At 33.5% G+C, this 27,854-nt stretch overlaps 1 protein-coding gene across 18 annotated transcripts in view; it reads left to right on the forward strand.

The window, feature by feature from the left end:
* Positions 1–26,878, forward strand: part of LOC117211452 (serine/threonine-protein kinase mig-15) — an 84,857-nt gene extending 57,979 nt beyond the window's left edge. For 3 of the 18 annotated variants that reach the window (XM_033455331.1, XM_033455335.1, XM_033455330.1), the window contains 11 exons: positions 1,067–1,246; positions 2,659–2,762; positions 4,323–4,414; positions 5,347–5,423; positions 6,510–7,307; positions 15,451–15,603; positions 22,016–22,229; positions 22,346–22,566; positions 22,714–23,031; positions 23,115–23,414; positions 23,541–26,878. In XM_033455331.1, the coding sequence (XP_033311222.1) occupies positions 1,067–1,246; positions 2,659–2,762; positions 4,323–4,414; positions 5,347–5,423; positions 6,510–7,307; positions 15,451–15,603; positions 22,016–22,229; positions 22,346–22,566; positions 22,714–23,031; positions 23,115–23,414; positions 23,541–23,624 (2,541 nt within the window). In that variant the 3' untranslated portion in view covers positions 23,625–26,878. The remainder of the gene's footprint in view (positions 1–1,066; positions 1,247–2,658; positions 2,763–4,322; positions 4,415–5,346; positions 5,424–6,509; positions 7,308–15,450; positions 15,604–22,015; positions 22,230–22,345; positions 22,567–22,713; positions 23,032–23,114; positions 23,415–23,540) is intronic. The other 15 variants (XM_033455339.1, XM_033455338.1, XM_033455337.1 and 12 more) reach the window with 14 other exon arrangements.
* The last annotated feature ends 976 nt before the right edge of the window (positions 26,879–27,854 follow it).

Raw genomic sequence — 27,854 nt, forward strand, 5'->3', positions numbered from 1 at the left:
CAATGTATCTGTTCGATAATCGTTCACAATGACGCGTATCGCTATAATCACAGGCATTACGTATTAATCCATGATCCAGTAATTATTCGAGATCATTAGGAAATATTAGTATAAATATGTATATGTACTTTGAGATCATTGCATTATTGTTAATTGAATCTATCATTTTGATATAAAAGATAGTATCATATACAGGGTGGCTAATCGTAATCTATAAACGCAATTACCTATACACGATACGTTAAATGTTAACACTTTACCGACCGATAGTCTATTAATCGGCTTTTTGTCCTCGACAATCTTTCTCATTATTTGAGTAGTAATTTGTTATTTAGTACTATGGTACCTTGCTCAGTTGCGTCAGTTACGTTGCTTTGTAAGCTTCCACAGTTTTATACCAATTTGAAAAACTTACCGTTCTCGATAAACGAAAATAATGGTATTGGGGAGTCTAAACAGAAACAGAACTGGCGCCAGGGAGAATCTGCGCCTGAGATGCCAGTTGGACGTGCGTATGCTGTTGAACCGCTAGCGGTCGGTAAAGTGTTAAGGAATATTTTATTAGGAAAAAAACATGGCGATTGTCATTATTCGAACTAGTTTCTTTCGTACATGTAGCGAAGTTGTTTATTAAAAATTCCTTGTACACAACGTACAATTTACTTTATGTAGCGTTTATCTGAATTTTCGCAAAGTAGCGTGTTTCAATTAATTCTCTTTCGAATTAGAATTAAACATAACATTACGAACCAGCAGATCTAGATTATATGGATAATAATTAATGACTAACTTTGGACCCGAATTATTGTTTCTTACCAATCATAAAAAAAAATCGGTAATCTATCCACGAATTTCATCGTCATCTCAAATCATTCAATTCGATTTATGACAAACAATTTGCACTGTACTACAGAGAGTGTAACAGTTTCACATAAGAGTAGCTTGCATCTTTTGTACCATTGTTAATTGCTTCGTCTGGCTGGTTGGTGGCGGCTTTTAAACAATTTTTGGAGGTGTCTCGGAACAGTGACTAACGGGGCTGTGCGTGTGTGTGTGTGGGTGGTAGGACTTGGACATGCTGGCCGCTCAACTCAACGAGCTTGGTGTGTCACAGGGCCCAGAGGCCCCGCCAAGGCCGAACAGGCAGCATAAGGCTGCGTCATCAACATCCAACTCCGGTCAGCCTGCAAGCAGCAATGATCAAAACAATAAACAAATGCCACAGTCTTCCAGTATACTCGATCAAGTAAGTATTACTGCGATATACACTATCCTGCGTAAGTATTAGGGTCCTTCTAGATTATTGCAAATATATAAAATACACTTTAACATGTTGACGCTGGCGTGCACCATCGGCGGGCCACACGCGTGTTTCCCGTGAGATGGTGTATCTCTATCTATCGATGACACTATCGATGGGTCACTCGAGTTTGTTCCGTGGGGCAGTGTGCATCGCGATGGATCACACATGTATTTCACAAAATAGGTAGTACAAAATAGGTTTATATTATTTTATCTCAACATTATAATACACTTGTAATTTTTGGAAGTAGCTAGCATACATACTGGCTTTTTGTCAGTCCATTTTAAAAATTTAACGTAACCTAACACTATTTTCGTCGTGCATGTTCCTCACGCGCGCTAACGTTCTCCGACGAACACGCATGACTATTTTTTTTCCTGTACGGAATTGAAAATTTTTTTGATTCGCGCTATGAACGTTTCTTATAGAAAAATGTTCACAGAATTGCGTGTGATGGTCAGAATTCGCGCCAGACCTCTACTTTTTGAGAAAAATCGAAAAGAGTACCAAATTAGAACCAAAGCTGGCCCCGTCAGTTTTACTTAATATTTATAGATATATGAAAATTGATATTGCCAAACTATCGTATATCAATGTATTAGTTGAAGTCCACGGAATTCATTGAATCCAACAGGAATCGTATAGCTTTTGTAATTTTACTATAAATTGAGCTCAAAGTTGAAAAATTGCGGTCGTGTCGAACAGTCTAATCTGACGCTGCGTTTCCCCACGAAACAGACCGTGCATTTGGGCACCACAGAGAAAGCCATGAATATCGGCGCCGGCGTCAACGTGTTAAATAACGCTGTGTAATCTAATTTTCACCTCTGATCTTATCTCACTTAGCTGTATACTCGGTTAGTAGGTACCGATGAAAATAATAATTGACATCAGTAAGCATAAATAAAAAAGCAACATGCATGTTTAGTGACTTTAAGGCTAAGTATCTGTGTAATGTGAAGATCTTACGATAATTAGAACATACGTTTAAACTTGAAAAGTTTCTACAGATTCCAGGAAGTGTCAGCTATTTATTAGAGACTAGCATGGAACTTGATTGGCACAAGTATATTCCTTGTTTCAGTTTCAATTTAGCAGAACATTTGATGCCAGTTACGACAAGAAGTAAAGAATTAACAGTGGAGAAACATTCTTCTATCAAGATATTGAGAGTATAGTGGAAACATCAATGTTTTGATTGGATTACACTAAGTGTTCAAATACATATTACTATAGCGTTATAAGGTTCTTCGAATGTTTCAGTTTCTTATTGGATTAGTATCGTAGCGCATCGCGTAATTCAAAATGCCGATTAAAACTTGCTTTGTTTTCAGACTATTTCTTTCGCTTTACAGGCTTTGTCCGTTGAAAGCGACAGCGACGACGATCTTGAAGATGCAGGGGGAAATAACGCAAGGAACGATGGCACATTACTTGCTAGCGACCCACCGAAACCTTTGTAAGTAGAGAAATTAATTTATCAATTTAACAGCGACAAAGGAGGAATTTACATTTACCCTTCAGTGATAGATGGTCGTCGCTATTTATAGCAGAACACGATCTGTTTTCCCGTTCTTTACTTCATCCTGATACAGCGTATCTCGTATATTTCGAACTAAATTATTTCCACTGTTATACGAAGATTCAAATATTATAATTGAGAGATCGAAAGAAACTTTTAGTTGTTGAAAGTTCAAGATAATACATATTTGCTCCTGAAAATTTTGTGAAAATCCATGCAACGCGTTCGTGTAGTGCAAGTAAGAATATCAGCTTGATACTATATGATTTTACACAAATTTAAAAAATTGTTTATAAAGTTCTAATGCTTGAGGTCATCTTGACTAATTTAATAGTAAAATGATTGCCCCTGGCATCACATCTGTTGCTGACTCAGCTCTTTGGATATCATATTGTAAACTGATCATAAATATTATCTAATCGAATATTATGAAATCTTGTACGATTACTCTTGTAACGATTATTCGTAGCAATAGATTTCAATTTTAGTATTTAATAATGGTTCCGTGTTTCTTATAGCGATATTTTTGTAAAATATTGTTAAAAAATTGCAGATAAAAGGATTTGTAAGATATTTCCAACAGCTTAATATTGCGTTGGCAACTAAGTGATTGCGGATTTTGTCAATACTACCTAATGGCAAGATCTGCAATCACTTAGTTGCCAACCCAATAATTGTGACACGAGGCTCGTTCAGTTGCAAACAATTACGTGAATAAGTTAATTACTTTAGGAAACGAAGAAGGCTATCTTAGATGAAAATATTATGTAGGACTATAGAATAACGATGTATAATAGGTAAAAACAATAGGGTGGGATTGTAAAATCGGTCAGTGGTTAAAGTTTGCAACTGTCGATGATCGCAAAAGTTATCACGAAAGGAACATAATCATAAGACTTCATTACTGCTAGGATAATAACGTTTTCGTTATCAAATAACAGTTATCATGTATATCACTTCCCATTTTTAACAAAGATTGTGCAAAGAAAATTATATTCAATTATATCCAGCACAAGATTATTTCATTAAATTATATTCATAATTATATCAACTTACAAAACAACAATGTAATATTGTAAATCATCAATAAATAATAAGTTAAGTTGTTATTCAGGGTTTCTGTGTCGATGGGAACTTTACTTGTATTAATAATAAATTTTTCGTTTGAAAGAAGAATTTTAACTAATAGAGTAGTCATTTAACAAATAGTTGGACAAATAGTTGGACAAAGGAAAAAGTTGAATCAATGTGCAGTAATTAATGTTAAATAACAAACAGAGAATAATTTACAGTTAACTTTATATGTTTATATATTTTATATGTAAGGAAAAATGAAATTAATTTTACCGATGTTGTTTTGTTTGATTTCATCTTTCATTCCGCTTCGACACGTTGCTTCGAATCGTCGTCTTCGCCGCATCGCCACGCAACATACACTACGCATTCCGCATCGTTCGTGCGTCATCATGATCCTCTTCATTTCTATGTGTGCTGCAGACCCGAATTTTCTCCTTTCAGACCATCGGCAGATCCATCGTCGACATCGTCGCACAATGCTCAGAATTCACACCTCGAAGGTAAGCCGAAAGGTAGGACATCGAACAAGAATTTTTTTATATTTTTCACGAAAATGCATACTATTTATATGAATGTCTCAATTAAGTATAATTATGTAAATATTGTATTATGTAATTAAAAGATTAGAATACAGCATGAAAAAACACTTTAAATGTACACGGTGTCCCATTGAAATTGTTTCGGCGGACACCCGATACCATCGACGAGATCGGAAATATTTTAAATGAAAGGTTTTGAGGAATATATATGTAATTTGATACGAGCAATTTTGTTGTAGAAGAGTAGAGAAGAATTTGTTGCAACATTTTTTTGTATCCTCAAAAATTGATTTTGAAAATTCATTATCTAGACGTACTTTTCATATGAGACGAAATAACGAATAAGAATTATTTTTGCATACGGAAGCGTATTACCAAAAATAAACGGCATAATCGTTTGTGATATCGCAGGTTATGAGTTTACTAATCATTGTAAAAAATGTGTTTTACTATATCTTGTAAAAAGTTTTGAAAATCCTGTAAAAATATATATTGGGTTGTCCGTAAAATGTCTTTCTTTTACAGACACGTCTGTTACAGCGATGCATCTTTATACAAACATGAAACCTAATCTGTCGAACGTTGTGATTTTTATTTTGATAGAACAAAGTGGATCATACGTAATTCGATAAAATAATATAAAACGGAAAATGTTGTGCATCCATTATTTCCTTATAAAACGAAAGAAACTTTTCGGACGACCTAACATACACATGTAGAAGCTGAGTTGCAAGCTTCTGTTTTAGTTTATTCTTAACTACGTTTGAATGAATATTTGGATGATATGGAAACAGAGCTGATTCTAGATTTCTTTTTCCTGTCAAAGCTTTTTACGGGATGAAGCCTGCAACAAACTTCCATCTCGATTGTAAAGTAAATACTTTTATTTTATTTTTTGCGTGCAGGTGGAGCACCAAATCGACCTCTTCCACCGACCCCTGATGAAGAAGAATCAGGAGATCGTACGCTAGTCATGAAACGGGTAAGTGTTCTTCAATTATGGGTCAACCTAAATGCAAGTCAACGTAATATTTTTTAGCGCCTTCTTGTCGTTTTTATGTGTATTGATGATGACACGGATCGGTCAATTTTCGCATACGGATTGAATGTAATATTTACTCTTGTGTTTATTTACATTTTCATAGAGCGATCCATGTATTTTTTCAATTCTTTCCATTCTTCAACATTTTCGAGATCAGATTTTAATAGAATCGGAGGAGAGAATGAAGATACAAACGATTGCATTGTATTTATGTTTCCCCTTTTTATAGATATATCTCTCAGATATGTTATATATCTATCGTTAGTCGGAAATAGTCAGAAACACATGTCAATTTCCATATTAATTATTCTTGTGCAATTCCAACGATCGAAACCGCTTTATTTGTATATCCGTTGTTTTCACACGATACATTATATGCTTGGTGACTATATGTTATGGCATACAAACATATATTCATAACGCCGCTACATATATAATATTAGCACCGTTGTTAAGCAGTAAAAAGCCATACGAAACATACGAAGAATATAAATATAAAAAGAGGAAAAAGAGGGGATCGGCGAAATCGAGAGCCAATCGATAACATCACGATGTACAGTGTATATAATGATCTATTCGCAGAAAGATTATAATTACGCGAGTATACATCGAGCGTTGCTCGAAATAAAATATTCCGAAATTCGCAGCTGAAAAGTTCCTTTCAACGACGCTTGATCATTGCTCGTAGTAGTTGGATAGATGAGATCAATCGGAGTCTCACGATTTCGTTTCATCATGTAGCTTCGTATCGTGGAATGTTTCTCATGACAATGTCGCGCAACATCGTATAAAATATAGTAGATGTTATTATTTATACATTATCTTGCTTCGTGTGGAACGTGTGTCAGTACGTTAGAAAATGAATTCCATTGACCGGTTGATATAATTACACTTGATCGCAATGCACTGCCATATCACAGCTAGCTCGCGTTATGTATCACCGCACGCCTATGATTTTCTTCTTTTCGTGTGAATGTTTTTTTTTCTTTTGTCACTTTGTTTATCGCCCTCGTGCGCGCTCCCTAGAAACTTAGTCAGATGTCAGACGATCGCGGCACGGCTAACAACAACCGGCGCTCCGAGGCGGAGGAGCAACTTCTACTGAAGGAGTGGGATTTCACCCGCTTCTTTCAGGGTTTTAACGAACGGTTGGATAAAATGAAACAAGAACCTTCGCAAGAGACAACGGAGACGAGCAAGTCTATTAACGAGAATCACCTTTCTTCGTCGTCCACGGAGAAAACGTTAAAGAGGCAGGATCAGTTATCGTCTCGTAGGAAGTATGAGAATCATTCGCAGCAGCAACAGCATCATCAAAAGCAGCAACAGCAGTTGAAAGCAGCGCATAGACGACAAGAAAGCGATTCGAAGCTTGGCAACACGTCCAGCGCTTTTGCACGTGCTTTCCGCCGCGAGAATTCCGACTTTTTTCCTTCCGCGAGACACTCTGCATATTTACAGAAGTCAGACTCTGCAAGATCGAGCATATTCTCAAGCGGTAACCGGCGTGGCAGCGAGATAAGCGTTGCCGGTATCGTCGGGAAAAAAGGGAACGTTGTGAGTACCGGCGAGCCGGTTCTTACGGACTTTTCGTTCGGTCGTGACGGTCTTCAGAGGCCTAGAAGGGAAAAAACTGAGAGCGAAATCGTTTTCGGTAGTAGACACGAGGCCAGAAGGTTCGACTTTGGACGTGATAAAGACGACACTACGAGAAGACGCAGTTGTAGACCATCAGATGCTGTTTCTGTCAGCGTTGACGAAGCAGGAACTATTAAATCTACGGCCAGTACAACGGCTAGCGAGTACAGCCCCATTGTCACCCAGGTCAGTCCCCCCTATCAGCCCTGCCTGTGTGCTTGCCTGAAAAATATATACCTATTGCATTACCTTTATCTCTACCTTCGATTTCTCTACCATCGTGTCAATTTCGATACCCTGATTCTTATAAAAATCCACTCTCCTGACAAATGCCTCTCGATAAATAAATCGTAATATCTTATCCTAACTTGATCTTGAAACTGATCGAGTCGCAAACTTATCTCGTTAAATTATTCGAGCCGAGTACCTACATTTTCTCATTTCGAAATCGCTTAACGTAATTCTCCGACATTACATTATTTTGCTTGACAAAATGCAAATTCCTTTGACACATCAATCTTTTTCAAATACAATCAACTTAACCAGCAACTTAATATTAACATAAGCTAACCGTTCGAATTGTACAATGTATTTCATCACTTGTATCTTACTTTCTGATGTCACATCGACAGGCATATTTTGTCATTGAACCTTTACACGTTCGTTCTTCCAACATCTAACGGCATACAAAAATCAACATAGAAAGCTAGTCAGCTACGCTCGAATTTTAGGCGCATTTCCCCCGTTACCTTCCTTCTTTTTATTTCTTCAGATTTACAAACATGAGTAGGATACATAACTATTAGCGCTATGAGTATTCTGTTACCAACAATTACTATTATCCTATACTATCTTACTAGATTATTCATTCAGACAAGGTCGCACAAAGCTTCATAGAGGAACGTTAGAACTTTGATAACGTATACCTGGTATAATGGAATTAACAGTATATCATTTCACGTTACTAATAGTATTTTAAGATTGTTATCTTGTAACCTAGGAAAGGGAACATTTTCACCTTATTAACGAAACTTCTTTTTCTCGCTTCTCATTCTGTTTCTCGTGCTTAACGATGTTTTCTCATATTACAGTATCTGTCGAGTAGTATTAAAACGACGCATTAATCATTCTCAGACATTTTTTTTTGATCGATCTCAATCTCATCACTTCTACGGTGTACTTTGATGTTTAACCCTTTGCTATATAATTTGCATCTTATTGAACAAACTCGTCTTCAAACTTTGTAAGATCAGTGCAAAGCCAACGATGCGACGATTTCAGTTTATCTTGTTCAATTTCCAAATCATACGATAAATTCCTCGTAGAACGTTGACAATTTTTTTGGACGATTAATTTGTACATTTATACATATATATATATATGATTAGAATCGATGATTATATGAATTACACAGGAACTAATGCTTTTTAACGATTAAATCGCACACATAGTGCGTATTGTGTTGTCGGATATGTCTTGAATCTTTTCTGGTGTGAATTATAAATTTCATTTTAAGATCTTGCGATAATATACGATTGAACCAAATGTGCATTGATTAGTATTATTCTTAGCAATTCTGAGCAAATTCCGACAACTCAATAAATCATAACTTTAATTTAAAAGAGATACTTAAATCTAAAAAAAATTCTGTCTACAACTCGAGAGTCTGGCAAATTCACCGCGACAGAATTACACTTTCTGATACACAGGGTGTGACATAAAGGTTGAGACAAAAATGATACTACGTATTACTGGGGTCAAATGGATGAATAGAGTTCGTATAAATTTGCGTCTGAAAATGATTTATCGAAGAATTCTAAGCGCTTAGAAATTTTTATTAATTGCTTTGGTACTTTTCTTATCTATTTTATCACATTGATACGTAGTGTAAGTTTAGCCCCATTCTTCTCGGACACCCTGTACATAGATGTTACTTTCTTAGTAGCAAAGGGTTAAATCGCATAGAAATTCTTAGTTTTGTTATCATCTTAAAGGTACTTGTATGGCTATTGCCGTCGTTATTACTATTACCATCATGCATATTACTAACAGTATATGTATTGCTACAATTATTGTGTAATAATAACAATATTACTTACGCTCACACCCTACTATAGCAATATGGATATAAGTTAGTATCTCTGAGTTTTATCACGAGCTATAAGAGAATAAAAAGTAACTTGGTTTCTATTGTAATTTACATCTACTAAAATGTACGAAATATTTCTATTAACGAATAACATCTATTTTTTTTTATTTTACTAATATCATCCTATATGGCTTGTTAATGTTTTTTACCTTTCACGTCCAATTGTAAAAGTGATTAATGATGGAGGATAAGATTAACGATAACAATTACCAAAACTATGTAATGTTTCACTAACTTCATTGTGAAAATTGTTAGAAACATTGTTGACTATTGTGCACCTTTGAGAAATAGTGTCGAAATTTTACGTGAAAGAACTTCAGTTTTTTATGTCCCCGTGTTAAGTCCAGTGTATAGTACGTATATTACTTCTTCCGATGAATAAAACTTTATCCGTATAAACAAAAGGATTCCTTAAAATTGTAACATTTCTTAAAACGAATCCGCCAATTTCTTCTACACGTTGTTAAAGTAAATGATAAAATGGAGATGAGAGAAGTGGGAAAGAAACAAAGAGAGGAGAAGGAGAAGGAGAGGGTGAAAGAGAAGATCAGGAAATATTTTTTGGATTGAAGTTAGTGAAACTGCATGTACATATGCATTTTTCTTAATAAAAATGATTAAGCTTGTCGCGTAAAAAGATATTTCCTATCAGAATATTATTTTGAATAACAAAAATCGTTGTAAATAACATTGCTTATCGGTTTCAACGAACATCAGAGTCGATCATTGGCCATAGAAACATGTAAAAATAATCGCTTTCATTTTCAGGAATCCTAATATCCAACAAATACGAATACAGTGCGCTATTTCTAGTACCATATTTATTATCCACTAACATTACTGCCATCGATATCATCATCGTTAGCATCACTATCGCCACTGCTACTATCGCTCCGTTTCTTTTGGAACTAATCCTTTCCTTCCTTTCGAATGATCTACGATACTTAATACGGAGAAAATACGAGAAACCCTATCGCTCTACAACGATATTTATCGTTATTTCAAATTCCGTACCTGAGACAGGAGGATTAACCGCATGGAATTTCTTTGAGGACGTTCGTCTTGTTTCTACGTTACATCACCGTGTGAAGGGAAAAACTGCTAGCGTTGCTACGATCATCGCAGCGAAACATCGCGGGATTCAGAAAAAGAGCAGTTCAAAATTTGTGAAAGTGTGTCTTACGTACGTCATTTTCGTTAAGTTCACGTTACGCATATTTACTACACAGGTTCCACGTTGATTTTATCACGTTTCTTTCTTCTTCTTCTTCGTCTCTATTTACTTTGATTTTCCGTTTCCTTTTTTTTTTAAAGTTAAGAGGAAGACATCGTCGTTTCCACAGGAGCGAATCGTTAGGAAACAAAATGTTCCTTGTACTTTTGCAACATTCTCGTTTCGTATAAATATAGGCCATAATTGTCGCAGTAGATATTAAATCCGATCGTAAAAAAAGAAACTTTTACGTAAGAATTATTGCGATGTAGAAGTGATCAGCAACGAAAATAGCAACGAACGTTAACTTCCAAGCTGATAATTAAATCGAATTTCACGCATATGCTTTCATTTGTATAGAATCAATCGCTAGCTTTCTCGGTGTATAAGCGTGCATTCTAATCGATTGTAGTCTTTGCTTTAGAAGAATCTATAGGATCTTTCGAATTGATAACTACTTAATTTGATAATAAACATATCAGTTATATTATTTAATCTAAAAAAAATATCATAAATTTAAAAAGAAATATTTTAATATTATATTTATATATAGATATAGATATAATGTCTTACAAAAAGTTATAATTTTACGATGATAATAGCGATCAAGTGTTATTTTATTACTTTCTTGCATGTCTGTTTCTGGTTAATCGATTCAAATTTTCAAGCGATTCATGTCCTTCGTTCTTCATTCATTTGACAATGTTATCATAAGACACCGATCACTCAAAGCTGTATACGTGTAATGCATGTTTATTCACGTTCCTGTCGATTAAAAGAAGTTCTAAACAAGAAGACAGGGTAATATTAATTGTTACATCGATACTATCGTATGAAAGTTATTCGACTTATATCGTAGGAAAAAAAGGGGGATGGGATAAGTTGATGAGATAGAATCATTAATCCAGTGCTGTCCATGGACGAGATTCGTTACACAGCTTTCTTCTTCTCTGCTAACTTTACCTCTACAGATATTTATTTATGATTGATAAGTACGAATAAAAACGGTTAATGGATACATCATTTTTTATTAAATTTGCTTCAACAAACCGAGCGATTATGCTATGCCGAGGATGAGAGAGACAAAGCAGCAGCCTCTAGCACCCGGGTCAGATTAATTTTGAGGGCTCAATAAATGATCGATCAACGGAAATTCGAATTTTTATATTTTTTGTGGATCCCATGTTAAATCGTTATTGTCATTGTTGAGATTCTGCTAACAGAAAAGAATCCAACTACGATCTTGTTCGGGATTTATTACGTTACATGTAAGACGAAAATATTATCGTTATATTTTTTCTTTTACTTTATTGATAACCGAATGAGTTTGTATTCGGACACATTTTGATTGGAAAAACTCTCAACAACGTAGCGGTAGCTTCCTGAAGATCTAATAAAAAATATAATAAACGTAAATTTTCATTATCAAATGACCAATCTAAACTAATGGGTACTCAAAATTTAGCTCTTTCAGTCGCACCATACTGGAAGAACATTCACTCGGAGAGGAGGATGGTAAAAAAATGGCAAATTTGTACCCTTTAAAAATTGTAAAATTCCAATAAAACATCATTCTATAAGTGCAAACGTATAAAAGTACAGTGATTTATGGCAAACGTGATGGAAAAATTGTAAAAAATGTAGATGAAGTCGACGATGCCACGAAATACATTAAATACATTCCATCTCGTTTCAGAATTAACCCCTAAACCTACGATTTACGTTCGAGAATTTTGGGCCGAAAACGTAAACAAGCTATTATACAGGGTGGTTGGTAACTGGTGGTACAAGCGGAAAGGGGGTGATTCTACGCGAAAAAAGAAGTCGAAAATATAGAATAAAAAATATTTTTTTTTAATTTTATTTGTTTTCTTTTTTAAATTTTTCCATCGAGACAACGATCTACAGTGAGATCCGTTATAACGTACCGCACGCGTACCGAGCGAAAATTCAAAGTCGATTTTCTCGAAAATGAAGTCTCAAACGAAAAATTTTTATTCTATATTTTCGACTTCTTTTTTCGCGTAGAATCACCCCCTTTCCGCTTGTACCACCAGTTACTAACCACCCTGTATATTATATTATATGTTATATTTGGCCCGATCATCCACTACGGGCTATGCCCGTAATGTTTACGTTTGGTCCGATCATCGTACTACGGGCTGAGCCCGTAGTTGTAAGTTAAGGGGTTAAGTTATAGCGTAATTGGAAACAGATTTCATGAAAGATTCACATAGTAATATCATATCTCAATTTCTTGTTTCTATTAATCAAAAATTTGAGTAATACGTTTTTATATTCTACATATTATTATATAAATATTTATCGACTTTCCTTTACAAAACAGCGTTTGAACTTTTTTTTTGTATTATTTTATTCATATAATTTTAAAAATATATTTTCCATTCATATAAAGATTCTGATCGTTTTAAGCCAGAAAGTTCCAATTCGCCTCTCAGAGCACCGTGAACTTCGTCTACATCTTTTACAACTTGCCCGTCACATTTGTCACGAATAATTGTACTTTTACGATAACACAGGATTTAGGACTTGTAAAATTCTAGATCCTAGAAACGATACAAATTTCTCCCTCTTTTCACCATCCTTTATCGTGTTTTCTCACTTAACGCATCTAACACACGCTACGTCTTCTCTGAACGACGAGACATTTGCTTCGGTTAACACCAAATGTGACGAATAAAGTAGCTCTTGGTTGTTCCAAAGGAGGCGTACGTATTTGAAATTCCACGTACGAAACTCGTACTTACGTTGGATACGCGACAAGCGTTTTCACATCTCTCGTACGTAAATTAAAGGCAGTGATGGGAATGTTGGTTTGCTCGCGAGTAAAGCTTGGACAGCACTGCGTTAGTCGTCAATGTGGATTGTATACGTAATGTGTGTTCTTGGTTAACAGTGTTTTTATAATTATTTTGAGAATTGTAGAATTGTACGTGAAGATAAATTGAAAGGAAGAGAAAAGCCACTTAGAAGATAAAGAAAGGGAAATACTGCTGACGAAAAGATATTTTAAGAGATGGAGTGCTGTTGTATGCGTGTGTGCGTGCGTGTGTGTGCGTATGCGTATAATTCGCGCGCATTTGTATGTTACACGTCACATGCATAAATGTCAGCTTGCAAACATTTTTGTGGTAGCACTGTTACGAATCATGATTGAGACTTATTGTCTTGCATGATGCTTTTCATTTTATTTGATGTATGCGATGTATGTTTGTAACGCTATGTCCCAGTATACGCCAAGCATGCTCTGTTTTTCATTTTATGTGTTTCTTGGGCATGGTATGAATTGTGTTTTTATTACTGTTATTCGTAAAATCAACGTACAACGAAGGAAATCGACAATTTTGACGCTTCCGCTAGAAACTGATTCTTCAAAATAGCATTGTCTGTCATGTTGCGATAAAAATCCATCGATACGATAAAAGTATCTTTAATTTTTACTTGCGCTTAATAGTCGCACCTAACGATCCAACCACATATCACACGTGTAATTGATTTCAGATATTTCTTATTATAATCTTTATTGGTCTTATCGATAAGCGTTGAAATGTGATTTCTTTTTTTTTTTTTTATAAGCATCAACAACAAATAAACGTACGAACGCTACGTACGTTCTCAAACTGTTTATTGTTAATTTTGAAACAAACTTTTAGTCACCGTTCGTGTTAAAACTGGAACAAATACATCTTTTACGATTAAGTTATTCGTATCATTTACGAAACGATTTGTTCGTATTTTAGTACGTAACTGTGTTGTCGGATTATAGTAGTGTCATTTTATTGTTTGTATCCTGTCGCACAATAAAGTGTACACGGTGACAGTAAAATGTGTAGTATTTTAAGAGATGTGTATTGCGTTATAAATACTTAACATAAAATAATTAAAATATGAATGCAATCATTATAAACGCGAGTATCTATAGAAACCAATGTACAATACGATAATTTCGTGCCAAGATGTTGTATTTCATCCTATTGCACGCTTTTGCTAATGTTACGAATATAAAAGCGATCCTGAGATTGCTTATCCCCTGCTTCCGTCATTACTTTAGAAAGTGTGTATTGTTATATGTTTTTTTTTTCTTTTTAATGCAGTAGACGAGTGAACCAAATGTTTATTATTTATTTTTGTCAACTTTCTATGCACGAACCCGGTTTACTTACGTTTTGCGCAATATTTTACATTTAATTGTAACAAGTACTTTCTCGTCAATCGAATATATAAAAATCAAATACCAAATATATTTTTATTGTTGTAGACTTGTCGTCGATGCATTAGCGATTTTAAATTAATAACGATTATACTTAGTATTTACTTTCTCTGTTGCTTCCTCGCGCACTTATTCATTTTTTTTTTTTTTTTAATAATTGCGTTTCACGTGTTTTGCTTGTCTTTTCTTCTCTTCTTCGATCCTTGTAAAATCATTATCCATAATTTCATTGTTTTCCCTTCCTTTTCGTTCTGCATTCTTCTTCGCCTCTTACAATTTTTCAATTCGATCTTTGACATTCACTTATTTCATTGCAATTTGCTTGATCGTCTTAAAACCTGAATTTCAAGTAAATACGTGTATTTTTTTGCGCAACAACAGAACCAGACTGTTGACGTTTATCGTAGACAAAACGTAATTCGTATTGTAGGTGAGAGAAAAGAAAGAAAACGAAGACAATCGTTGCGTCCATTTCGTTATCAAGTTGTATGTATAGATCGCTACAATCAATTACACGTCTTTTTATATCGAAACACACGAATACATATTCTTACGTATCGGTAAGATTTAATCTATCGATCGAGATGAAGATCTCCAGCTTGCTCGAAGATTATCGTTCAAAAAGAAATTCAGGTCTTAAATCTTGAGCAGATTTTATCGTTGTTCTTTTATTTAGATTTTTTCCTATTATATTAATAGCGACGACCGATTGAAGTATTAATCGATATTTTTATAGAATCGGGAAAGTGGTGATCGTTCGAGAGGCGGAGGAAGTGGCGGTGATTTTCAGAGGTCGGATTCATCACCCGGATCACGGCCCAGTTCCGTCTTGCCGGATCTTCTTACCTCGTCACCAGGTCAACGACAGGATAAGACAACAAGTGAAGAGGTTAGATATATACATATTTACACACATATATAATTGCATTTCTTTCTATTACCTCATCTTCTCCATATATGTAACCGCGAATGTGTCAATTTCCACGCATTCAGATTCGTCTCACATGTTTGATGCTACGTGGGAATCATTATTGTCCATGACCGCTGATTTTGTGTTATTCTTATAGTGTATGTAACTCGCGTATCGTAAGCCTATTGTACGCATTTCAAAGATTACAGATATAGCCGCTATATTAAAAAAAAAAAGAAAAATAGATTTAAAAAATTAAAAAAAAGGGTGGTATTTTTAGATATAAAAAAGCGATGACATACGAGCGTTTCAAATGCAAAGAATTCAGATCGTACTTGAAAATCTAATCTTCTTCTTAGGACAGTTTCGTAATAGTTGCACCCTGTGGTCGACCAATTATGTTTTCTCTTTCTTTCGCTTTGCTTCGATGCACTTCTTTTATTTTAACAACAAATGTGAAAGAAATAAGTTAAAATTGTTGCTTTTTTTTAAAATCATAGTAGTCATTGATAATGAGCTTAATATTTGAATCATAGTATTTTTTTCTTCTTTTTATATAATTTTAGGCAAAGTATATTTTTAAATTGCATCCTTTGATAGAATTCGAGTAGTTATAGGAGAAGGGTCCAATGAAAATTTAATCTTCAATTTCTTCAAATATGTGACGTGTTTTCACGATACAGCCAATTCTGTTTTTATACGATTTTCTTTTACGCAATTTTGATTCTACACAGTTTAAAAAATATTAAATCTTTTTGTTACACGATTTAATATGATTTAATGCAATTCACATCGTATCCTGTACAAAAAAAGAAAGGATCATTTGACGTTAATCTTTTTTGCTCGAAGCTTTTTTCATATTTTTTTTCGTAGATTCCTATTCCAATTTTATTTTACATATCTATTGAAATTTAACTGCTAACTGGCTACTGCTTAGTTATTTATTTTTTGTTCAAGTCCCACTTTATGGAAAAGTCATATAAAACGTATTTCGAAATTGAGTGGTGACGTCGAGTTTCGGTAATTCCAAAATTAAGAAAACTTAATTAATAAACGTATGTCGATTCTGATCCTCAGATTCAGAGTGTATTAAGTCCACTTAAAAAAAAGAAAGAGAACAATGATTTTTATATCTTTGCTCTATCAAATTTTCTACTCTATCCAATGGCAAAATCACTTTCATTCCAAATCGTTTAGTTTTTAATATAACAATCTAAAAATGATACCAAAGCTTGTGTATCTTGTTACAAGGTTTTTGCAACATCGATTTACTCTCCTTTAGGATACTTTCAGACGATCAATAATATCGTCAATATTTCAAGATTTTCTACGAAAATGCGGTTTGTCAATAAATATTGACACTATACATTGATCCCTTTAGTTGAGAAGCTGGAAATATTGTCAATATACACAGAATGAATATGAAGTTTGAAAAATGTGACTTAATACACTGCAGTTCTGAGGCCCAGAAACGTAAGTCATATTCTTTGTCCTTTTGTATTCTTGAATTAGTGGTATGTCACTTCCTTTATATGAAAAATAATTTACTTTGTCTATATGTGTTCATGCGTATATAACTATCTTCATAAGTTTCTAAAATAAAAAATATATTCAAATAGATAAGGATGATTTGAAGATTTAATTAAAGATTTTGGTACAGTCTGTTGAAAAAAATATATTGTTTGTTTTCATATCACTGATTTTTTTGAGTGTGAAACAAATTTTCTTTTTTCTTTCACGTGCACTGTATCTTTTTTTTTACATGACTTCTTTTGTATAGTTTCTCTTTTTTTAACAATATCCTACCGTGTAAAAACAGAATTCTCTGTATAAGCCATAAGTGTAAGCCATAGTAAATGTACAATACTCTGTATTTTGCTAATGTGTACTTTTAACCAAAATTTGGTTTCATTTCAATCCAAACGTAGGTTAGGTGTAGTGCAACATAGTTTTATTCATTTGAACGTAGCTGGTTCTATTTGAAATTCTCCAGAGATTTAAATTGTTAGTAATGTCATTTAATTTTTAACTAGTGTCGCTAACTTTATGAGACTAAATATTTGCAACAATATTGTTCAACATATCTAAACACAAGAAACGATAAGTCGTTCTTGCAGCAAGGAAACTCACAATAATCGCAGAATAATTATTTATTATCCTTGGTGAGCTAAATCACTCAGTTTTTTGTATTTAAAGAAAATAGTATTTGATTTAACGTAGTAAAGTTTAACGTAACGCCTTGAGCGTAAATCGTTAATGTCGAAGTATAGATGTGATATGCTGAAAACATTGTGGAAATAATTTTCAGTGTTAATGTTACAACTCTTACGTTTTCAATGGTTTGGAATTTATTAATAGTAGGAGAATCTTGTTTAACTGTAAAATATAACGCGCTTTAAAGAATATATTTTGTTTTTAATTACACTTTAAAAGTAGTAATATTGTCGCATAATCTAAATTTTAAAGAAGTTGAAATTTTTCATTACAAATATGTGATTATTTCTATGAAAGTTTGCGCTTATAAATTATAGACAAAAGTAAGAGATACCTTATCATGATTAAAATATATAAAGTATGCTTGTCAAAATTTTCACACATTTTATCCAAGATACAATTTTTCTATAAATACGTACACCGTGTAATCAATACCATAAACATTATAGTTTTGTGTTCCTCTGAACAGTTACAACACTTGCTTTATGTGATTTGTTCTTGTTATTTTCTATTTATATCTTTCATTGTAGTTTCAAATCAACACGTTGGAAACATATAAAAACGATCTATTTTTGAAACATTATGTATTACGCTATTTCTTTTCTTTTCTTTTTTTGTTTTCTTTGGTAGTACTACGTATTAGTGAAAATATTTTAGTATGCTGTTTTTCTGCGAGTTACGTCCCGTATATGTGCTTATTTATATACATATGTATGCGTAGAATCATCGAATAGTTGCGTATTAGCGTGAATGCATGGTGGTAAAATTCTACGTGAACTGCCATGCGATGGACGAGAGAGATCTGAAATATCTTGACAAATATGTTGTACACATCGTGCTAAATACGATAAGAGAGCTTTCCTGCTATGTCTTCGAGTGTTAGTAACGAATAATTCTGTATGTGTATACACGTTAAAGACGCTTCTATGAAATTGGCATGCGTGGATTGTAAAAATCGTTCTTCAAGGTGGAAATGCAGGAGAAACTGAACTGATTTTCTAAAAAGCGGCTGTGCGTCCGCGAGAACAACAAATTGAGCAAGATTTTCCCTAACAACAATATTACATACGACTGCTGTTAACAAAGCACATTGAATCGAGGTATTTTATTATCTTGACATGGAATTAGTACATAGGCAATTCTTTATAATAAGGAGAAATATTGTTTCGAAATATCTTTTAATTAATAGCGATAGTTTCCATCCGAAAATTATTTCCACAATTTCCTAAACGCGATTTTTCGTAGCTCGCGCAGAAAATATCATTTTTCTCTCAATTAACGAAAGAAGTTCAATTTGGTCAATTTCGGGGCAAATGTTAGTTACGTTGTAAACAGAAACTTTTATCAGGTGTAATAATAGCTGGAAAAGTATCGGAACTATGGAAAATCCTCAATTACTATAAAAAAAATTCTTAACTAAACCTTGTAATTGTAAAAAATTACTAAATTACAAATCATTACTTTTAAATATCAATAATTACAAACGAACAAATGATAGAGAAGTAGAAATTAATATAGTTTCTTCAAAACATATAACAACCACTAATAAGTGAACGATGTTTCAAAGGATCGTTGAAAGCGAAAGGCGAGACGTGAAAAATTTTTCTTTCTCACACGTTCGATTCGACATTCGATAGTAAAAATTGTATATTTATTTTACACTGACTTACGCAACATTTTTGAAGTTGATTCTTCCCTGACTTTCCGGTATTAATATCCGACTACACATTGCTAGTCAATGGACAGAATTTCTCCTTAAACTTGACCCGCATTTGGCCAGATGATGAGATCAACTGTCACGTTCAACGATTATTATAAAAACGGCAAAACTCGAAAATTATCGAGACTTTAAAGGAAAGTTCCAACCTGAGATGAAAGAATTTTTCGTATGGAATTTTTGAACGCGGTTTCAAACGAGTGCGAGTGACAGATTTCTTTGTTTCAAACACATCCATAGTTTTAACGGGGATATTTCAACGAACGCATATGTAGTATTCGTACACTTAGAAAATTTGTATGGATATGTTATGTGGATTGTACGAAAGTTTTGGAAATTTGGAAATTAGTAACAGGACACAACTATTCCAATAATTTCATTAAAAAATATGAAGCTTATGAGAGAAACGTATTTATCGTTTCCATTCAGTTGCAGGATATTATCGAATCATATTCGTGCGTGACTTGGTTGCCAAGAAGGAACTTTAGCACATTTTAGGATAATTTTTTGAGTGAGTTATTAAGAAAAAATCTATTAGAATACTTATAACAACTGTCATTACAGCACTGAATAGAAAAAAATTGTTGCTGTTAAAATTGGTGCTGTTTAAATAAACGAAGATGACCTGTTCTTTTTTTTTATTGACACAACAACTATGTCGAAGTTTGTGCTAAATATCCTGTATATGTAGTGTACGAGTACTGTATTAGTACCACTGTTTAAGTACACTGATTCTGGTTGCCACGAATAAAATAGTAAGAATATAATAGAACAGGAGTTCACTTCCTCGCTCCATTTATCTATTTATGTAAACAAATTCAATTAATTTTATACTCTGTATGTTTAAATGACATTGCCGACTCATAATCACACTTCGAGTCAACTGGCAAATACTCTCTATATATCAATATTGCTTTACCTTCAACGATATCTTTTAATGATGATTGCAAAAACCGAGGAAATATTGGAAACGTTAGAAATTTTTCACGTACGAAGTACGTGGTAGTTTTTGTTCTAGATTTGTGACAATCTTTACCAATTAATAACCGAAAAGTTACTTTCAATTGATCTTCTTTGATCATTTCAATTGATTCTCATTCTACATTTTTCTTTAATTCTTCGATTTTCTCATTTTTCTTTGGACCATGAAATTATATAGTAATTATAAATTTTGCTTTAGAAAAAGAATACGGAGATTATGTATGGTTACCTTTCCCAACACAAGCTCCGTATCTTTCATCTTTAACTTTCTCGATTTTCTTTGTTTGGATGCAACGCCGTGATCGAATTCCTAAAAGTTATACTAATTGTTCTATCTCAACGGATCGTATACGAAGAGTCGAAAGAATAAATCGCTGAAAGTAATAGAACTTTGCAAGAGTTATTGCAATAGAAATTTGCAAGGAAAAGAAAATTTGATATTGTAAGAAAGTCAGCGTACCGGATGTTATATTATTTTACATTGTTTTATTGTGCGTAAATATCTGCGCACATAGTCGCATTATGTTTGTCAGCGTGACTAATTCAGGATTCTGTTGTGTGTTTGGGACGCGTGGAAGCTCTAATCCGAAGAGCAGGACCCTTTCTACTGACCATCCCAATCCCAATACTAATTATCATGTAAGTATTCAGTCGATATTGATTTAGCTCGGTGTTGCTTCTGCCTCCTTTTGTAGGATATTTTCTTGCGCGTAAAGGACGGAAACGCAACAAAATCCTCTACTATTTTTCTTAACTCTCACCGTGCATCGTGCATGGAATGTCAATATCTTGTACACTATCTCGTCGTATTCTCAATTTGGTTTTGTGGGCCCTTTCCTAGATATCGTACGAATGAAATGATTTTCTAATTCAATTACAATCACAGCGCTTTTCTCAGCTCGTTCTCTCTCTAGCTATCACTTTCTTTCTCTCCCCACCCTCTATCTTTCTTACGTGTTTGCTCATACTCCTCCTTTTTTTTTTATTTAGGCTTGCTACCTATTTTCCTACTTTTTTTCAACTTCTATTATCCCTTTTTACTCTGAAATTTACTTTGTGTTTCTCATTCTAGACTCCAGGATATATATGACCTAACCCTAACCTAACCCATAAAAAGTACAATACTTTCTGTTTTCTTTTCACCGTAACAATTTTTTACGTTGTACACTTGGTATTTGTAGTGTGTGAAACATGTATATTTGTTGTATGTATGTTACTCGCTTCAAATTGTTTGGGAAATCTGTATGATCTCTGTAAGTCTGATAAGTATCATCTACTTCTTTTATTGCATGTTACTACCTCATTAGGTGTACGTTTTATTGTATTTTCTACTTTTTACACCCTATCAGTTGTCGTATTTTGTCTCTTGGTTGCATCATCTCCTGTAATAACACGTGTATTTTTCTGAATGGTTTATTTTGCATTCTATCCTCTAGATCTATGTATTCCAGTTCAATTTTAAGATACTTTCTGTTGCAGTATCGGCAAGCAGTTAAATCACCACAACCACTTGCATTTCAACAGAAGCAAAGATCTTTCCTGACCTTTGGTTTCGGCGCGGGACCAGCTAGAAGGGAGTCTCACGTAAATGTTAATGTGACACCAACAAGCCACGACCTCGCGTCCGATACACCCGAAATACGTAAATACAAGAAACGTTTCAACAGTGAGATTCTGTGCGCTGCACTTTGGGGTAAATTCATTACATAAGGAATACAATATTTAAGAAACGAACGTGTTACCTTACGTTATTTTACGCAACCCTCTACGCAATCCTTATTAATTAAAACAACGTATAAATATTTGTAGGAGTAAATCTACTAATTGGCACTGAAAATGGCCTGGTGCTATTGGATAGAAGTGGTCAGGGCAAAGTATATCAGTTAATAAGTAGAAGACGGTTCCAACAGATGGAAGTTCTCGAAGGACAAAATATTTTGGTTACAATTAGCGGAAAGAAGAATCGAGTACGGGTATATTATCTTTCTTGGCTCAAAAGTAAAATCTTGCGAACCGATGGACACAGTGATGTAAGTCGCTTTTTTGTTTGTCGATTGATTTCGTTGATCGATGATTGATTTAATATGTATCAACGATACATACACACTGCATTTTATGTTTAATATGGAAACACTGGAAATATGTTTAATATGCTCAGACTTTTTTTCATATTTCAGCAAGTTGAACGACGCAATGGTTGGATTAACGTTGGCGATCTTCAAGGTGCGGTACATTTCAAGATAGTAAAATACGAGAGAATAAAGTTTCTTGTCATCGCACTGAAAGACTCCATAGAAATTTACGCTTGGGCACCTAAACCTTATCACAAATTCATGGCTTTTAAATCATTCGGTGAATTAGCGCATAGACCACTACTTGTCGATCTTACCATAGAAGAGGGTACAAGGTTGAAAGTTATTTACGGCAGTGCTGATGGTTTTCATGCCGTTGATTTAGACTCAGCAACGGTCTATGATATTTATCTGCCAAAACACGTGAGAGAATACTTATAATATGACTTAGAAATAGTCAATGCTTCTTCCTGTATTTACATTAAGACGTTTGTTATCGATTGCAGACTCAGGGCCCCATTTGTCCACATTGTATTGTGGCATTACCAAACAGTAACGGCATGCAGTTACTGTTATGTTATGATAATGAAGGTGTATATGTAAACACTTATGGTAGACTTTCCAAGACCATGGTTCTACAATGGGGAGAAATGCCCACTAGTGTTGCATATATTGGTACAGGACAAATTATGGGCTGGGGCAACAAAGCTATTGAGATTAGAAGCGTAGAAAGTGGACACCTTGATGGTGTGTTCATGCACAAGAAAGCTCAACGGCTCAAGTTCCTTTGCGAGCGTAATGATAAGGTATGTGCATGTACATACATATTAAAAAATATATTATTATGATAGTAATAATGAAAACATACATATTATAATTAAACTGCCTTTATTTTCTATAGCGTAGTTTCACCTTGTGTTTGTTTATTTTAGGTATTTTTCTCGTCAGCTAAAGGTGGAAGTGCGTGCCAGATCTACTTCATGACATTAAATAAACCTGGCATGGCTAACTGGTGATCCCGAATAAGGCCAAATCTGGCCCTCAAATTATCTTTACGAATAAGGACACAAAACCTTTCTCGTGTATCGAGATACGTATCATCGCCATTCATGTTAATTCATTCTTCACTGCCAGGATTTAAAGCCATGGAAAGCAGACAATGTTATTATTGGAGTCAACAACATTGTCATTATTTTCAGTCTTACTACAATTGTCATTATTATCATTATCATCGTCGACGTCGTCTTCGTCGTCGTCTTCTGCGCTATCATCGACGTCGTCGTCGTCGTCGTCGACGACGTCATCATTGTTATCGTCATCGTCAACGTCACCACCATCATTATTACCATCATCATCATCATCACCTCCACCATAACTACTATCATTTTTATCCACATGACCATTATAATCTATATCGATATGTTTGCTCGAGTAATTGCACGTTAATAGAAAAACACCAAATGTTCAATGAAATATCTCAACAATGTCTTCGATTGTTCTTGCAAAGTATACAAGGGACTTGTATAAAAATATCACTTCATAAAAATATTTCTGTGCTTTTTTAACCGTTCATCTTACGTGATGCAACTTAGCATATGACAGAAGAAATGTTCCTTCTTTACCGTAATATTCCTCTTGATAGAGAAAAGTAAATAAGAAAAAAAGCTATCATATATGCACAAAACTTTATTCTACTTCATAATAATTAATTTATCGTGTTACTAATTGCTAAATATATTTCTTATACATGAAAGAATCCTTTGCATGAATTATAATTTCGAAATAACAAATAACAAGAAAGAACGATTTAAGACAAGTCGAATTTTTAATTTGAAATAATTTTAAAAACGAACTCGATACGTTATTAGTGACTCGTAACAGGAGTTATATCGTACTTCTCTAAGTGCAAAAGAACTGTGCAATATCAATGCTTTGGTTTGTATGGACGAAGAGATTTTCCGTAATGAGTTTGTAACAAGCGGCTGAACTTTTCTATGATAATAAGAGAAATATGAACTATTTCGATAGCTGTAAGTGCAAATACGCGAGCAAAATGCAGTGTGAATGGATTTTTGCGATTTACATTTCGAGGAAGAAAGAGTATAGAGAGAACGCGCGCGCGCAAGAGTGAAAGTTGGAGCGATATAACGAATGCGAAGGAATGTATGTAACGTATGTTTTTAAAGTAATTTTTTATTGAATTTATTTCCTTTCCATTCATAAAGATTATTATAATTGACGTACTATTAACTTTTTTTTCTGGAAAGATTGCTCTCATGATATACACATATGTAATCAACATATATGTATTATTACATCAAGCTTATGTTAGAATAACCTAAGTGGAAGAACGACATTGTTTTTAACAGTAAAATAATGGAAGAATAGCGATGGTCTAAAATGTTATAACTAAAATTAGGAATAAGGGAGATAATACTAATGTTATTAACTGTATAGTTTGTAGTAATCGAAGGACTCATATGTTCTACTTCTGCAATTTAAAATAATGACGATGACGATGATAATACGACGATATAATACGTGGCGTTGGATAAATTGCATTTTTTACAAGTAATAGATTTATGTTAGCAGTTTTTGAGACGTAAAATGATAAGGTGCAAAGAAAACATTTTTTTTCTGTTTCATTATTTTTTCTAAGATTTACTAATATACTTCTTACGTTTAACTTGCACCCTCCTCTTTGCGAAAGGTATTCGCTTGGATATGGTCGTGTGTTATTTACTTCTAGCAAATAATACAAGCAATCAAGGAAACGCGTTCAATATTCGAATAAAGGACAATTTATATTATATTATATATGATAAGACGTCATGCATAGAAAAATGGTAATTTCCTTTTCTTACCACTTACTCGCTCAATATTATACGAATTAACGAATATTATTCATCCGCAAATTCATAATTTCAAAAGTAGAAGTATTCATGACGACGGTCTTATTGATCAAACTGAATTATAATGTTGTACCTTGAAATTGTGACTTTTGTAATTAAGAAACAAATTAAAACACGTCGCACGTACATATATCGCAAGTGCGTCCTACCATTCAGACTGAAGTTTTATACGGAACTTTCTGCTAGAAATAATTTTAGTTTGAATAGTTCTATGTGTAATTTACTTACATCGGGCTTGCCTTTTTAAATACTTTTGACTTTGTATCAAATGTAAATTGGAATAAGAATGGTTATGCATTTCATCTTTTCTTTTATATAATTGCAGTTTTTTTATGTCGTTTCTGATTGAATTTCGATTTATACCGTATATCGTGTACAAAGTTTATTACACATAAGCTTTCCTCTAAATCGTTGAGTAATATTGGAATTGTAAGTCAGTAATTATAAAGTTGATTTCGTTTTTATTACTATTAAATGTCGGGCATATTTTGCTTAATGTATCATCGTAACTGAAAAATAAAAAGTCTACGGCAATAATGTATCAATAAGGGCGAGATTCGAATTTCGAAAAAAAAAAGAAAAGAAAGAAAAAAAAGATACGTAATGTACACTCATTTATTTATTTGTATGTAAATAAATATATGACGTGGTATATGATAAATAAATAATACGTCATACTTATTTATTTGAATGCGTTTCAACATTTTTTTACGATGTTCTTGAAATATGATGGTTAATTTTTAAGAAGCTTTATTTTTAATATTTTGGACATCGGAAACACTGGAAAACGCATTCGTAGTAAGTAGATGCAAAGAGGAGGACGTTTAGCTAGTGCAACGAAAGACTGTTTTCTGGTGGAGAAAAAGAGTTTCTATTACGCTGGGATGGAAGGAAAGGAACAGGGAGTGATTAATCGATTGCGCGCGCGGAGTGTATGCGAGTAAGAGAGAAATAGAATTTTTAGCGAATGCTATACGTATGGACGGTCATTTACAAATAATAGGGATTCCAATATTATTATAACGATAATATTGCTACGTTAAACAGATTCATGAATTAATTTCGTGCAAGAATTCCTCTATCACTTTCGGTTCCTTTGGTTAATACTACGTTCCATCCATTTACTTTTACTTTATCATCTTGCACATTGTTTCCCAAAGATGGTAGTGATGATTTTTAAAAAATACTATAATAATTATTATTTCTATAGTTTATAATTGCATTATTGTTGCGATTATTCTATCTATCCGTACGCCATTATGACCATCACCATGCGGTATATTATGATTACAATGATTAAAATTACTACTATTATTACTATTAGTGAAGTCAAATATACGGACAATTTGTAATTGATACGACAGCAGTTTTTCATATATCCTATATATGTACATATCATATATATATAGGATATTATTATATCCCATATAGCCGCTTATAATAAGAATAGCTTATGACTTTTCAATTTTATAGTAACACAAAAACAACCAATTGCAATCATTAATCTCGAACAAATGGAAACCATTTATCAATGGAATAAAAAAGACTATAGACAGAAGGCAAGAAAAAAACAATGGGAAAATAAATTGATAAGTATGACATAGATACAGTATCTACAAATTTTGTTTCTCTATAATTTTTTAATTCTAATATATTGGCCTCTTCGAGTCTCATATATATTTGTTTTAATAAATTAATAATCATATATATTTGTTTTAAAAAATATACCATAATTATTAAAGCATTATGCGACAAGAAATTTTGTATGTTTGTATCAATTCTGATTCCCTTTTGGTAACACAAACCTTAATTCGATTAGTGCCAATATAACTAGCAGCATAATTTGTCAGTGACATTAGCAGTATCTTAAGAACTACCTTTCTTCTGATACATTTGTATGAATGTTTGCTCACGTAAGTTTAATGTACTGTAATTATTTTTCATTTGTTCTAACTAAACAGGAGTGATTAATTTGACAGCTATGTGTACTATAATTTTTTTTATAAATAAAGCACGTTGAGTAGCTGGCTATCAGAAATGACGTAACAATTAATAATTTTCGTTAGTGTCGTTTCAAGTACCATCATGACGAATTTTATAGTAGTCAAAAATACAAAAATGCGAACATTTTCATTGAAGCTAGTTTACGCTTTTTGTTGTTTTCCATACGATACAAAAATGTTCCTATTATATCAAATGGAACGAAAAATAAACAGGAGATATTTAAATCTATGGTTGGAGAAATGAAGAGAAATGAAAGAGAAAATTTTAGGTACTCAGTAAGTTATTTAATAATGGAGGTTTATATTTTTCTTTAGATCCTATTGCTTTAGA

Source organism: Bombus bifarius, unplaced genomic scaffold (assembly GCF_011952205.1).
Source record: "Bombus bifarius isolate JDL3187 unplaced genomic scaffold, Bbif_JDL3187 scf7180000008233, whole genome shotgun sequence".
Classification (NCBI taxonomy): domain Eukaryota; kingdom Metazoa; phylum Arthropoda; class Insecta; order Hymenoptera; family Apidae; genus Bombus; species Bombus bifarius.